We start from the raw sequence: 15,288 nt of genomic DNA on the forward strand, positions 1-15,288 counted from the left end.
TGCAGAGTGTAATAGTGCAATAATTGCTCAGGTCTAGGAATAACCAGTTTTAATGGGAGGCTTATGGATGTTTTACACAAATGGTCCAAATGGCAGTAGAACACATTCATTTCTTCTGTGACAGTGCAGTGCTCATGTACTGCTTAGGTATTTTATGAGTCCATATACACCGATAATGGTGACGCAATAAGAGGAAAGCACAAAAAAGTTCCTAGCTTCAAACCGCTTTTTCTACAGAAGGGAAGGAGTTGTATGAGATCCCCGTTGTCAGTTGCAAAAACCGATGAGTGCCTGGGGAAATCACCTACCTGTGGCAAGCTACTTATGAACTGGTCTGCCAACAACCGGGCTCTGCCCGATTCCCTGCCACCGTAATGCTGGCCTCCGTCACATAAGTGAAATATTCTTGAGTACAGCGTAAAATGCCATTCAAATAAACAAATAACCGTATGAACTTTTCCATGTGGATGTACACCATACTGGTGGAAAAAAAAAAAAAGTGTTCTTCAACCAGGGTCCCACAAGCAGTGAGAGAGGGTGCACAACTGGGTTTAGAAGCTTCTCCTTGTGTATCTCGGAGATTGAAAGGTAAGACCAGCTCCTAACTGACGGCTGGATATATACGATTCCACAAAGTCAATTCCACAAAGCCCCTGTCTGATCTAAGTCAAAAGTAAAGATCTCATCACAGTGCTTAGATTCTTGTACTGAATGTGGACACCTTTGTCTTAAGGTAACATTGAGGTGGTCAAAAATTTAATTTATAAAGCCCTAAATTAAGCTATAATACCCAATCTCAAATTTGGACCTCGATCAAAAATGGCTCTGGAATCAAGCCCAGATAATGCATGACAGGAAGAGATTCGATGGGATTAAATGTATGTTGTTCAGCGGATGTGGCCTAAAATCAGAACCCTCTGACAGTTAAGCATATCTACTGCAACTAAAATACATATTCAAATTATTTATTTATTTATTTAATTGGTGCTATATGCCATGCCCAAGAACATTTCACTTACACCACGGTCACCAGAATTATGGTGGAATGAAACCATGCAGTCCAGCATGAGATGAATTTGAGATGAAACGAGATGAATAACTTGAGTAAATTAGTTATGATGTGGTAAAACCAAACAAAAAATATCAAATAGATTTGCATGAAAACACGGAGCTGTTGTTGAAAAGTGTACTAGCAATCAAGACCAGGGATCAATTCCACAAAACCATTTCTGACAGAATTTAAGAACTGCTCTTAGTTTTTAATACTGGAAGTTGAAATTTGGACACATTTGCCTCAAGATAACATTAAGGACGTGGAAAAAATTTTAATTTCTAAGGCCTAAAAATAAACTTGAAGATCATATTTCAAATTTAAAATTTTTAAAGTCAGAAATGGCTTTGTGAAACCGTCCCCAGTATTAGAATAAGATTTTCTTTTTTTTGCCATTTTTACAATCTTTGGCTTTGATCCCAGGCCCCAGGATCACAAATTAATCTTGGACGTAAGTCAGAATTTCAGTCAATAGAATTGTATGTTCCTTTCCTTTATTTTAGGTGAAATTTGTTTTACAATAACTCACCCACAATTTATGTTGCTATGCAGTACTTTGACTTTGTTGCGTAAGAAATAACAATTTTATAGTGATGTGAAATTTTGACTCAAGCCTCATATTGCTTCATGATCCCGACCTGGAGGCAGATGCTCTTACCAATAGGCCACTGAAGCATTCAAGAAAAGAACGGTGCTCAGATTGTAGTCTGACTGAACCACTGACTTCTCCAGCAAATTACACACCAAATTCCTAAGGGGTGTCACATTTGACCATTAAGAACACACCACAAATATTTAGGTGGACTTGTTAAAATATTTTATTTGCACCATGACTGACAAAACAGAATCTTATTGAGCTGATAAGAAAAAAACTGGATTTGTCTTGAGTATATTTCTGGTAACAACTTTTCAAGAAACTGGCATAAAAAAAAAAAAGAAAAGTGTGAACTAGAGACAACATTTCAATTTTTTTCAAACTTCACCTTCCTAAAAATTTTACTCCAGTCCGAGAAATGCTGAATGAAAGTTAACAAGCACCAAATATTGAAAATACGACGACTGCACACTTATGGCACAGATTTAATTTCCGAGCAGCATTTCTCAGACCAAACTGTTTCCTATTTATTTTTTTTTGATTACGGATCAGAGCAAACCCTTTGCACAGTTCAAAGAGATTTGGGTTAAAAGACAATCTGTACAGTTTTGTATTAAACGTTGTTGGAGCTGAGAGTCCTAACATCACAGATACATGTATATTCCCTTACATCAAACAAAAACATGGCAGTGTTATTATCATCAGCCATTCCACAGGCTGAAAGAACGAGACAAACATAAGAACAACGAAAAAAAAAAAGGTCAGGTAATATTATATATGAATACACTACCAGTTTACATTTTTAATACGGACGATTGGCACTTGGGGGAGCCACCTGTCTGAACAAACAATGGTGGCTTCTCTAAACTAGAACACACATTTTTAATACAGCTACTGCAACATGGCGGTGTGACACATGAAAATTGGTGGCATGGATAAATTTAAGTCCAAAAGATTTATTCAACCAAATTTTTTCACTGAAACTTATCAGAGCCATCAAAATTAGTCCATCCTTCCAAACCCAGAACATGTACAGTATGTTGCTATTACGATAAAATATCGTAAAAAAAAAAAAAACCCGAACTAAATACAGAAATCATGCTGCGTATCATACAGTGAGCTTGGCTAGACACAAAACCTATATCAAAAACATATCAGACTATGGCAATTCAGTTTTAATTATGAGTATAAAAACACGGTAATAATGAGAATTACTGACACCTTCCATCAGTTCAGAAGTAAGATTCGCTGAATAATCCATACGAATGTGGAAATTAAAATCTTCGTTGAATAACGTCTGTCTTTCGTCTCCAGGCCCAATGCGCATAAATATAACCAAACCTGGAGAGAAAACTACTGGTGCACATATCCCACCCTTCTGGAAATGTGCTCCTTGATTAAGAATAGAAAAAACCCTAACCAATATATATTGCCATTTTTTTCCTCTGTGTTTTAAATTGTTGAAATTCTTTAAGCTATTTTCAAGCAAACTTTACATCTACTGATTCGCCGCCTGAGATCGCCGGCTTTAAGAGTGTCTGAGAGAGGTCTGACAAATTGCTGGTTTCTGTCTATAGTGGACATCCAGAAACTGTATGAGGTGGCATAGTAATTACATGTGCCTTTGCCGTGACACTCAATGAACGGAGATGAGCGGAAATCTTCTAGACAGGAACCTGGGGAGTCGAGAGATTGACCTGTCCCTTCAGCTCCTGCTCCAGTGTGCTGAAAACAGAAAGGCAAGAAATATATATATATATATTTTGTGTGGAAGTCAGATGACCAAAGACAGGTCAAATATGAAATCAAAATATGCTACCTACATGCAAAAAATTGGACAATGCAAGAGGGAAACAAGTTTCTTTTTTTTCTCTTTCTTTCTGATTTTTTTTTCTAAATGTGTTTGTAACTGTTCCTGAAAATACTGATATGTTCATTTATGCACCTTGGATCTAGTAGGGATACATGCCAGCAGCCTAAAATAATCAGTGTCATCCTTGATGTCTGCCATTAGCCCAATATTGGTGAGCCTGTGGAATGCTGGCGGCCTGCTTGTAGAAAGTTACTCTTGATTTGCCACCATATCCACGATCACTCCAACAACACATCCTCAAAAAATGAACATTTTTTCTTTCTGACTGTTTCTTCCTTTGACATTCCATATGAAGTTTGACTTCATTCTGCCCTGCATGGGCTGGACTTTCTTAGAAATACCCTGAATTTCTTACCATGACGAAGCTGTAGCCTATCCAGAGGCCAGACCATCCTCGTGGACAGTCTGGGATGACCATGGTCTGACTGTGGACAGCAATGACCTGTGGTGGAACAGACACAAACAAGAGCAGTTGAACAGGGTGTGGAGTAAGATAAGCAAAGGTGTAACTACAGCTGAATTTTCATGTACAAGTAGCTAGTTCACCTGGATATCCTATCCAAACTTCATGAGCCAGTTTTTAGAAATGAAATGAAAAATCCTCAGCAATATTCACAAAGAAAGTCCTGGTTTCCAAGACTATACTGTTAAGGAAGCTTAATTTAGTCAACTTTTGTTACAGGACTCAGGATCACAAAGTTCTCATAGAATTAAGTCACTCATATCTTCAAAAACAGCCCAGGTGTGAGAGGGCTAAACACTGATTTGCACCAGTGATCTCTGAGTCTGAGCCTCCGCCACTAGACTAAAGAGGATTCTTTTACACCGATCTCACCTGAGAGATGGATTCACAGACTGAACACCTGCTGATGAAGGGCTTGATCTGGTCCCCACGGACGGGGTTTCATCATGGGGTCATGGGCTCTGGGGTGGAGAGCCAATAGCTGTAGTCATTTCTCCAGGATACTGTGCACAACGTTGTTGATGTTACAGAACATGAACGGCATTGTGTGGAACCTCCTTAAGCAACTTCCGCTGTTACCTACAAACACAAATGTTATGTATCAGTTGTCAGTAAATGTACTGGGTCTTCTCTTTAGTCATATGGCTACTCGGATCTCGTATATGGGATGAGGGAGTTGTGCAATAAATCCCAGTCAGCGTCATGGTTCGGAACTGAAACAACCTGTGTTGGTCTGAGGTTTAATTCTGATATTAAAGTTGTTCAAATTTGGAAATAAGGCAACTATGCAAAACTGGCAATGAGATGATTCTGACCACAGGTAGTAAATTTAATGCAACTGCAACATTGCAACAACAAGATACCCAAATAAGTCACATATGCCTCTCATTGAAATTTACGGTGCTGTTGCTATTAAGAGAGAAATCTGCTTACTAGTGCTTTAAAATGAAGTGTGTTGTATTCAAACTGGTGATAATTTACACCACTACAGTGAATGACTTGAACTTTCAAAAATTTTCTTTTGAGAAATTAGCAGGATGGTCAGACAAAATTTCCTGGTATTAATGTCAATAAAAGAGTAGGATGAATCCCACATAAGGGTCCTGTATGAGGACACAACACTTGCTGACTCACCAAGATCCTGTATGAGGACACAACACTTGCTGACTAACCAAGATCCTGCATGAAGACACCACACTTGCTGACTCACCAAGATCCTGTATGAGGACACAACACTTGCTGACTCACCAAGATCCTGTATGAGGACACAACACCTTGCTGACTAACCAAGATCCTGCATGAAGACACCACACTTGCTGATCACCAAGATCCTGTATGAGGACACAACACTTGCTGACTAACCAAGATCCTGCATGAAGACACCACACTTGCTGACTCACCAAGATCCTGTATGAGGACACAACACCTTGCTGACTCACCAGGATCCTGTGTGAGGACACAACACTTGCTGAACTCACCAAGATCCTGTATGGGGACACCACACTTGCTGACTCACCAAGATCCTGTATGAGGACACCACACTAGCTGACTCACCAAGATCCTGTATGAGGACACAACACTTGCTGACTCACTATGATCCTGTATGAGGACACAACACTTGCTGACTCACTATGATCCTGTATGAGGACACACTTGCTCACTCACCAAGATCCTGTATGAGGACACCACACTAGCTGACTCATCAAGATCCTGTATGAGGACACAACACTTGCTGACTTACCATGATCCTGTATGAGGACACACTTGCTGACTCACCAAAATCCTGTATGAGGACACCACACTTGCTGACTCACCAAGATCCTGTATGAGGACACCACACTTGCTGACTCACCAAGATCCTGTATGAAGACACCACACTAGCTGACTCACTAAAATCCTGTATGAGGACACCACACTAGCTGACTCACCAAGATCCTGCCCTGCTGCTCGGCTGTTTCCCTGCACAAAAAGGAGCGAGTAACCCGTCCACAACCGTACTGTGTTCTCGGGGCAGTTGGGGACTTCTGAGGTCTGACTGTGTCTGTAGTGGAGGAAAGTTGACAAGCATGTTTACATGTGTGTGTCAGAGTTAGTGTGTTTCGTACATTGTTTTACATAGAAGTGGTAGTCCAAGATTGCTCTGCCATTTGCGTTGGCAAAATTTTGTTCTGCCAAGGCTGGCAACAAACCAGCTATACGAGTGCGCTCCTGACGCCTGACGCAGTTACCTGCACTTGCCGTATATGTCCAGGCTGTTGGTACAGCCGTTCCCTTTGAGTATTACCATGGAATCTTGGGCCCACGTGGCCTATGAAATAATCCATGAACATAGTGCTTGTGATACATGGACAGACAAAAAGATAACAAACACAAGTGTCTGCAAACTTCAGGCTGTGGAGACACATTTGATACGTATTTTTCTTTCCAACGCCATTTAAATGGAACGCACACTGATGCTGGTTTGAGACCATCCTTGGCCAATCCAAACATTTGCCAAATCTAACATCACAGCAATCTTGGACTAGTAGGTAGAAGAGAAATAGAACATTCAGAGCATTCTTTGTTATGTTGTATTGTTATATTGTTGAAGCTGCACATAATCCAAGCTGGACAATATCTGGAGAAGTTACCGCATGGAAATAAAAGCATGACAGCTGGAGGGTTGGACAGATAGACTTATATCATTGGCTTTCATCTGATGTTTAGCTTTTTTTTTTTTTTGCTTGATTTTTTTTTTTTCTCATAAATTTCACAAAATCTTAAGTGTTCACATCAAAAGTATTATTGTATGGCCTCAATGTCTTTTTGAAAGTGCATTTTCACATACTTTATACTAAACTTTCAGTATTCACCTAGGTTTTTTATGAAAGCACAAGATATAACAACTTACCTTGCGAAATGGAAGCCGTACGCTCCTCCTGAGGGACCAGGCTGTCCAGGTGATCCCTGAAACCCTGGGGGTCCCTCCAGACCAGGCAGACCCCGTAACCCCTCTCTTCCAAATGGACCCCTCTCTCCCTTGCGTCCCGAGATTCCAGGTAAACCATACAGCCCGGGCCTGCCATCGGTACCACGCATACCATCCACTCCAGGTAAACCTGTGAATACATGGGCCACCAACTTGAGAGAAATGCAGCGTACGTCTGTCATAGTATCTGTACCAGACAACCCTTGTTAACCCAGTCAAATATAAGGCACCAGCATGCACGTCTGTCATAGTATCTGTACCAGACAACCCTTGTTAACCCAGTCAAATATAAGGCACCAGCATGCACGTCTGTCATAGTATCTGTACCAGACAACCCTTGTTAACCCAGTCAAATATAAGGCACCAGCATGCACAGTATGTCACCTGTAATTGGATGGATTTTTCCCACAAACTATAAATCACCCTGTTATACTAAGGTAACACCAACTCTACTTTGTGTTTAACAGACAAGCCGAGACTAAATATCCAAAAACAGAATAAAAATAAAACTGAAAATTTTGCCTTTTTGTTTTTTTCCGATCTTGATGCTTTTATAATTTTCCAGTTTTCAAGGCTTTCTGATCAAATATATCTTCAACAGGACAAACTGCTGGCAGCAATTTTAGATGATTTTCATGTTTCATTTTTATATTTATACCTTCCTACGACATTGAAAAAAAAAAAGACTTCGGGTATTTACAACATTTTAGTGAGCCTATTCCAGCATCCTCAAACACTTTTTCCTGAGTCAGGTTTTGTCTTACCTGATTCACCCACAAACACTTATACCTGAGTCAGGTTTTGTCTTACCTGATTCACCCACAAACACTTATACCTGAGTCAGGTTTTGTCTTACCTGATTCACCCACAAACACTTATACCTGAGTCAGGTTTTGTCTTACCTGATTCACCCACAAACATTTTTACCTGAGTCAGGTTTTGTCTTACCTGATTCACCCACAACCATTTTTACCTGAGTTAGGTTTTGTCTTACCTGATTCACCCACAGGGCCTGGAAACCCAGGAGCTCCCGGGAAGCCCACGTCTCCTGGTTCTCCCTTCTGGGGTGGCAGCTCCACTGGTCTCTGTAAGTAACCAGGCTCTCCCTTGCGACCAGGTACACCTGTGTGGCAATAAGACATGTAAGCATTAGCTCAGGTAAAAAAAAAAAACAAATATATGTAACAAACAGATATACCTTGACAATAGTTAATAGGTAAGAATCTTGAGTTACACTCCATGGATTCTATGGATGATAAAATATATTTATTCCATATCAGCAAAGGTTTTAGTGTAGACACTACTAAATGCTACTAAAAGAATGGGTAAACCTTGGAAATATGGGGCCTATATTATTAATCAAAAATCCTCATGATAATGAACAAGTATACAAGCCTATTTTACCACTCATAAAGATTCGCAAAAGGCTATAAAATGTCCATTTTCACGAAACAGCTAAACACGCCATACATAACCCTCCCCTACCCACCACCCTCCTGTTTACAAGCCTGATCATGTAACGCCCCCACTCACCTGGGTCTCCTCTGGGGCCATCTCTGCCTGCATTTCCTGGAAAACCGTTGTCTCCTGGCAACCCTTTCATGCCATCCAAGCCAGGCAAACCTGGGTACCCAGGTTCTCCCTTAAACCCGCCCAAACCCGGCAGGCCATTCAAACCCTGGGGGTAAACAAGAACAGAATTGGCATGAAGATTGACGCTTAATGTTCAAAATTTTTCACTTACATGATGATGGTCCAATTTATGACAGGTGGAGGCCAAAAGAGTATTAACTGCTCCTGATTTAAAGCCTGAGCCAAACAGCCAGAACTGGATTTGAACTTGCAACCTGAAAGGCCTGATACATGTGGTCAAAGCGAGCCATAAGCCACTTTCACCATAAGGGGCAGCTTGCACAAAGAGATTGTAGACCTTAAAATTGACTTTACAATTTATTGTTAAAATATGTTGCTTTGCTTTTGCAAAGAGATTGCAAAGCGATTGTAAATTTTTGAAGTTACAATCACGATTGTAGGCCAAGTTTGACTCGTACATAAAGGTGGCACGTGTAAATGGACAATGTACTGGTCAATAACTTTACTTGCTTTCACTTTCAAAAGAGATCTACATCAAAATGGTTCAGCAGCTCAGAGCAACAACATGTAAAAAAAAGCTTGTAGCATCTTTTTGAAAGAATATCATTGCACATCTTTGCAAATCGTGTCGAAATGTTCTACCAAACAGTCTACCTAGGGCAAGTATTTGTACTTATTGTTGCTTTTGGGGCGATTATAAATATTTACAGCTTGATCTTGGGTCGACTTGATTGTAATTTGTGACTGTAAGTTACAACTATCGCAGCTTGCAATCCATTCATGCAAGAGAGTGTCAATTGTAAGACAAGGCTATGACTGAGATCTTAGTGATCTACATCTTATAAGATAAGGCTACGATTGAGATCTTAGTGATTTACATCTTGTAAGAAAAGGCTACGATTGAGATCTTAGTGATTTACATCTTATAAGATAAAGCTACGATTGAGAGCTTAGTGATTTACATCTTATAAGATAAGGCTACAATTGAGATCTTAGTGATTTACATTTTGGAAGATAAGGCTACGATTGAGATCTTAGTGATTTACATCTTGTAAGATAAGGCTATGACTGAGATCTTAGTGATTTACATCTTGTAAGAAAAGGCTACGATTGAGATCTTAGTGATTTACATCTTGTAAGATAAAGCTACGATTGAGAGCTTAGTGATTTACATCTTATAAGATAAGGCTACGACTGACATCTTAGTGATTTACATCTTATAAGATAAGGCTACAATTGAGATCTTAGTGATTTACATCTTGTAAGATAAGGCTACGACTGACATCTTAGTGATTTACATCTTATAAGATAAGGCTACCATTGAGATCTTAGTGATTTACATCTTGTAAGATAAGGCTACGATTGAGAGCTTAGTGATTTACATTTTGCACGATAAGGCTACAATTGAGAGCTTGGTGATTTACATCTTGTAAGATAAGGCTACGATTGAGATCTTAGTGATTTACATCTTATAAGATAAGGCTACCATTGAGAGCTTAGTGATTTACATCTTGTAAGATAAGGCTACGATTGAGAATTTGGTGATTTACATCTTGTAAGATAAGGCTACAATTGAGAGCTTGGTGATTTACATCTTGTAAGATAAGGCTACGATTGAGATCTTAGTGATTTACATCTTATAAGATAAGGCTACGATTGAGAGCTTAGTGATTTACATCTTATAAGATAAGGCTACAATTGAGATCTTAGTGATTTACATCTTGTAAGATAAGGCTACGATTGAGAGCTTAGTGATTTACATCTTATAAGATAAGGCTACGATTGAGAGCTTAGTGATTTACATCTTGTAAGATAAGGCTACGATTGAGAATTTGGTGATTTACATCTTGTAAGATAAGGCTACGATTGAGAATTTGGTGATTTACATCTTGTAAGATAAGGCTACAATTGAGATCATAGTGATTTACATCTTGTAAGATAAGGCTACGATTGAGATCTTAGTGATTTACATCTTATAAGATAAGGCTACGACTGACATCTTAGTGATTTACATCTTGTAAGATAAGGCTACAATTGAGATCTTAGTGATTTACATCTTATAAGATAAGGCTACGATTGAGAGCTTAGTGATTTACATCTTGCAAGATAAGGCTACAATTGAGAGCTTAGTGATTTACATCTTGTAAGATAAGGCTACGATTGAGAGCTTAATGATTTACATCTTGCAAGATAAGGCTACGATTGAGATCTTAGTGATTTACATCTTATAAGATAAGGCTACGATTGAGATCTTAGTGATTTACATCTTGTAAGATAAGGCTACAATTGAGAGCTTGGTGATTTACATCTTGTAAGATAAGGCTACGATTGAGATCTTAGTGATTTACATCTTATAAGATAAGGCTACGATTGAGAGCTTAGTGATTTACATCTTATAAGATAAGGCTACAATTGAGATCTTAGTGATTTACATCTTGTAAGATAAGGCTACGATTGAGAGCTTAGTGATTTACATCTTATAAGATAAGGCTACGATTGAGAGCTTAGTGATTTACATCTTGTAAGATAAGGCTACGATTGAGAATTTGGTGATTTACATCTTGTAAGATAAGGCTACGATTGAGAATTTGGTGATTTACATCTTGTAAGATAAGGCTACAATTGAGATCATAGTGATTTACATCTTGTAAGATAAGGCTACGATTGAGATCTTAGTGATTTACATCTTATAAGATAAGGCTACGACTGACATCTTAGTGATTTACATCTTGTAAGATAAGGCTACAATTGAGATCTTAGTGATTTACATCTTATAAGATAAGGCTACGATTGAGAGCTTAGTGATTTACATCTTGCAAGATAAGGCTACAATTGAGAGCTTAGTGATTTACATCTTGTAAGATAAGGCTACGATTGAGAGCTTAATGATTTACATCTTGCAAGATAAGGCTACGATTGAGATCTTAGTGATTTACATCTTATAAGATAAGGCTACGATTGAGATCTTAGTGATTTACATCTTGTAAGATAAGGCTACGATTGAGAACTTAGTGATTTACATCTTGTAAGATAAGGCTACGATTGAGAGCTTAGTGATTTACATCTTGTAAGATAAGGCTACGATTGAGAGCTTAGTGATTTACATCTTGTAAGATAAGGCTACGATTGAGAGCTTAGTGATTTACATCTTGTAAGATAAGGCTATGATTGAGATCTTGGTGATTTACATCTTAAAAGATAAGGCTACGATTGAGAGCTTAGTGATTTACATCTTGCAAGATAAGGCTACGATTGAGATCTTAGTGATTTACATCTTATAAGATAAGGCTACGATTGAGATCTTAGTGATTTACATCTTGTAAGATAAGGCTACAATTGAGATCTTAGTGATTTACATCTTATAAGATAAGGCTACGATTGAGAGCTTAGTGATTTACATCTTGCAAGATAAGGCTACAATTGAGAGCTTAGTGATTTACATCTTGTAAGATAAGGCTACGATTGAGAGCTTAATGATTTACATCTTGCAAGATAAGGCTACGATTGAGATCTTAGTGATTTACATCTTATAAGATAAGGCTACGATTGAGATCTTAGTGATTTACATCTTGTAAGATAAGGCTACGATTGAGATCTTAGTGATTTACATCTTGTAAGATAAGGCTACGATTGAGAGCTTAGTGATTTACATCTTGTAAGATAAGGCTACGATTGAGAGCTTAGTGATTTACATCTTGTAAGATAAGGCTACGATTGAGAGCTTAGTGATTTACATCTTGTAAGATAAGGCTATGATTGAGATCTTGGTGATTTACATCTTAAAAGATAAGGCTACGATTGAGAGCTTAGTGATTTACATCTTGCAAGATAAGGCTACGATTGAGATCTTAGTGATTTACATCTTATAAGATAAGGCTACGATTGAGATCTTAGTGATTTACATCTTGTAAGATAAGGCTACGATTGAGATCTTAGTGATTTACATCTTGCAAGATAAGGCTACGATTGAGATCTTAGTGATTTACATCTTGCAAGATAAGGCTACGATTGAGAGCTTAGTGATTTACATCTTGTAAGATAAGGCTACGATTGAGATCTTAGTGATTTACATCTTGTAAGATAAGATGTCCTTAGCATAAGACCATCTTATTTACCACAAGGAGATATCAATAGGATGTCAGCTAAGACCACTTTATTGTCCTTGCTTTAGACAGCTCTGGTCAAGCAGACCCACAAAGCTTACCGGGGGTCCATCTGGCCCTGGGAGACCTGGTCTGCCATCTGGCCCTGGTGGGCCATTCGGCCCTGGGTCACCCTTAAAACCTGGCAGTCCAGGTAAGCCTGGCTCCCCAGGTGATCCCGGATATCCATCAATACCTGTGACAGCAAACAAATGTACAGGTTGAGGCATGAAATTGAAACTGAACATATTAAACACAGTTCTGACACAGGTATATTTGAATGAACATCAATTAGACACATAACAAAGATATACATATAGGTATTGTCGTCATTTGACTGAAAAATGATTAGGTATGATGTTAAACTCAAAGCACTCACTCACTATACACAGGTATATATCCACATGAAACATGAGACAGAGGACATCAGAGGAATATTGGTAAACAAAGTACTGATCTTTAAACACAAGAGGAATTTTGGTCAATGAAGAAGTGATCCTTAAACACAAGAGGAATGTTGGTAAATGAAGTACTAACCCTTAAACATAAGAGGATTGCTAACCTCTGGTCACATCACAAAAGAGTTACTTGTTTATATCGTTGACTCACCTGGCAGACCTGGTAGTCCTGACAGACCTGGCTCCCCCTTTATTCCCTTCAGTCCCACACCTGGCACCCCTGGTTCACCTTTCCTGCCCGGTCGCCCATCAAATCCTGGGTCACCTGGTTGGCCTGTCCTGCCCGGTAAGCCTGACACTCCGGGGATCCCGTCTTCACCACGCTCACCTGGCTGATCTGTTCAGGTAATAACAAACAGGCACAATTAAGTCCGTATACCTTTAGGAATTAGATCTTGTTTTTTTTTTCCTTCTCTTCCATTTCACCATGGTTTAGGAATTTTCTTTGCTTGCACAGTTAAATTTTTATCATAACTAATTAAAAACCTTAGCTAAATAATATCTTAGCTGTTTGTACAACGGAATCTGAACATAACTGCCATAATTTTTGAACCGCTTTAATTGACATAATTAAATTTAATTATAGAGTACTAATTGGGAGAAAGTTGATCAACATTTTTACAATTATAATATGTGCTACTTTAGAAGATTTAGGTATTTAACATTCGTGAAGAAGGATTCATTAACAAATTATGATTCTACAATACAGTAATACAAGCAAACAGTGAATAGAAGATATTTCACAATCAAGTTTTAATATCATAAATACTTTTCGCTCGAGATTTGAAAATGATGACCCACGAGACGCGATTTTACAAAACAAAATGTTTCATTGTGATGTCATGGAGTCAGGGCATGTAATAACAGAAGTGATGTTTAACTCTAGCCAGTGAGATATCACTTTTATCAGTGAAGGAAACCCTGACATTTCAACTTTATAGAAATAATAAAGTCATGTTACATCTCCCAGCTAAGCACACACACGGACAGCTTATATAGATTATGTCCTTACCAAATGGGGCGTCTTCACCAGGTATACCTGGCAGGCCTACATAGCCTGTATCTCCAGGGAGACCCTTAAAGCCGGGTGAGCCTGAGCGACCAGGCAATCCAGGATCTCCATCCCGCCCTCTGTCGCCAGGGTTACCAGGGAATCCATCCTCGCCCCGACCTCCCTGCTCTCCTGGGAACCCATCTGGTCCGCTGGGGCCAGGTTCTCCCTTCTGCCCCGGGAAGCCATCATTGCCCATCCGCCCTGGAAGGCCGTCCTCACCAGGACGACCTACTGGACCAGGAAGACCTGGGAGCCCAAACTGACCTGCATCTCCAGGTTCACCTTTGCGGCCAGGTACACCAGGTAATCCCGATGTGCCCTGCAATAGTGAACCACATGATGAATTGATGCTTGCACAAGGAACACAGCTTTGGACTACTATGGGAGTGTCAAATTGAAGGTTTTACTATGAAGGGATTGGGGATCTGAGCTCTCACCTACACAATTTTAAGTCCAAAACAGTCCTTGTTAGTTTCATATACAGGGAATTTTACATTATCTACTGGTAATATCAGCACAGAGAGGATTTGCTATGACATAGATTTAGCTATTGGGATGTCTTCATAACATATTTCACACTTTTCCAGGACAACAAGAAACATTGGATGTCTTCATCACATATTTCACACTTTTTCAGGACAAAAAAAAAAACAAAAAAAAACGGGAACATGGGATGGTTTCATTACATATTCTACACTTTTCCAGAACAAAAGGCATCCTAATGAAAGAGGTTTGTACCAGCATATTTTGTCAAAATCCCAATTTTTTCTGGCTAGACAACAGTGTGACCTTCAACAACACAAACAATCCACTGAAGCTGTTTGCTGTGTGCCACAATCCTACATTCTGGAGATATCAGTTTCTGGCGTTGTACCAATGGCGAAATCTTACTCTTTCTCCTCCAACCCCAGGTAATCCAGGTAAGCCTGGTTCTCCATCAGGTCCCTTTAGGCCAGGTATGCCATCTCTACCTGGTTCTCCTGGGAAACCATCTCTACCTGACTCTCCTGGCAGTCCATCCAAACCTGCTCAGTAATTAAGCAAACATGTACAGGTGTACTCAGTAATTAAGCAAACATGTACAGGTATAC

The 15,288-nt window shown here is 39.2% G+C and overlaps 1 protein-coding gene across 1 annotated transcript in view; it reads right to left on the bottom strand.

Moving 5' to 3' along the window:
• Positions 1–2,198: 2,198 nt before the first annotated feature.
• The window catches only part of LOC135479752 (collagen alpha-5(IV) chain-like), a 50,709-nt gene continuing 37,619 nt past the window's right edge, over positions 2,199–15,288 (bottom strand). Inside the window, exons 31-41 of the mRNA XM_064759657.1 lie at positions 15,089–15,222; positions 14,156–14,516; positions 13,295–13,480; positions 12,748–12,881; positions 8,484–8,628; positions 7,945–8,073; positions 6,873–7,080; positions 5,911–6,023; positions 4,355–4,561; positions 3,875–3,961; positions 2,199–3,371 (exon numbers count right to left, since the gene is read on the bottom strand). Coding sequence (XP_064615727.1) covers positions 4,470–4,561; positions 5,911–6,023; positions 6,873–7,080; positions 7,945–8,073; positions 8,484–8,628; positions 12,748–12,881; positions 13,295–13,480; positions 14,156–14,516; positions 15,089–15,222 — 1,502 coding nt within the window. The 3' untranslated portion in view covers positions 2,199–3,371; positions 3,875–3,961; positions 4,355–4,469. The remainder of the gene's footprint in view (positions 3,372–3,874; positions 3,962–4,354; positions 4,562–5,910; positions 6,024–6,872; positions 7,081–7,944; positions 8,074–8,483; positions 8,629–12,747; positions 12,882–13,294; positions 13,481–14,155; positions 14,517–15,088; positions 15,223–15,288) is intronic.

The sequence above is a fragment of the Liolophura sinensis genome, chromosome 12 (genome assembly GCF_032854445.1).
Source record: "Liolophura sinensis isolate JHLJ2023 chromosome 12, CUHK_Ljap_v2, whole genome shotgun sequence".
Lineage (NCBI taxonomy): Eukaryota > Metazoa > Mollusca > Polyplacophora > Chitonida > Chitonidae > Liolophura > Liolophura sinensis.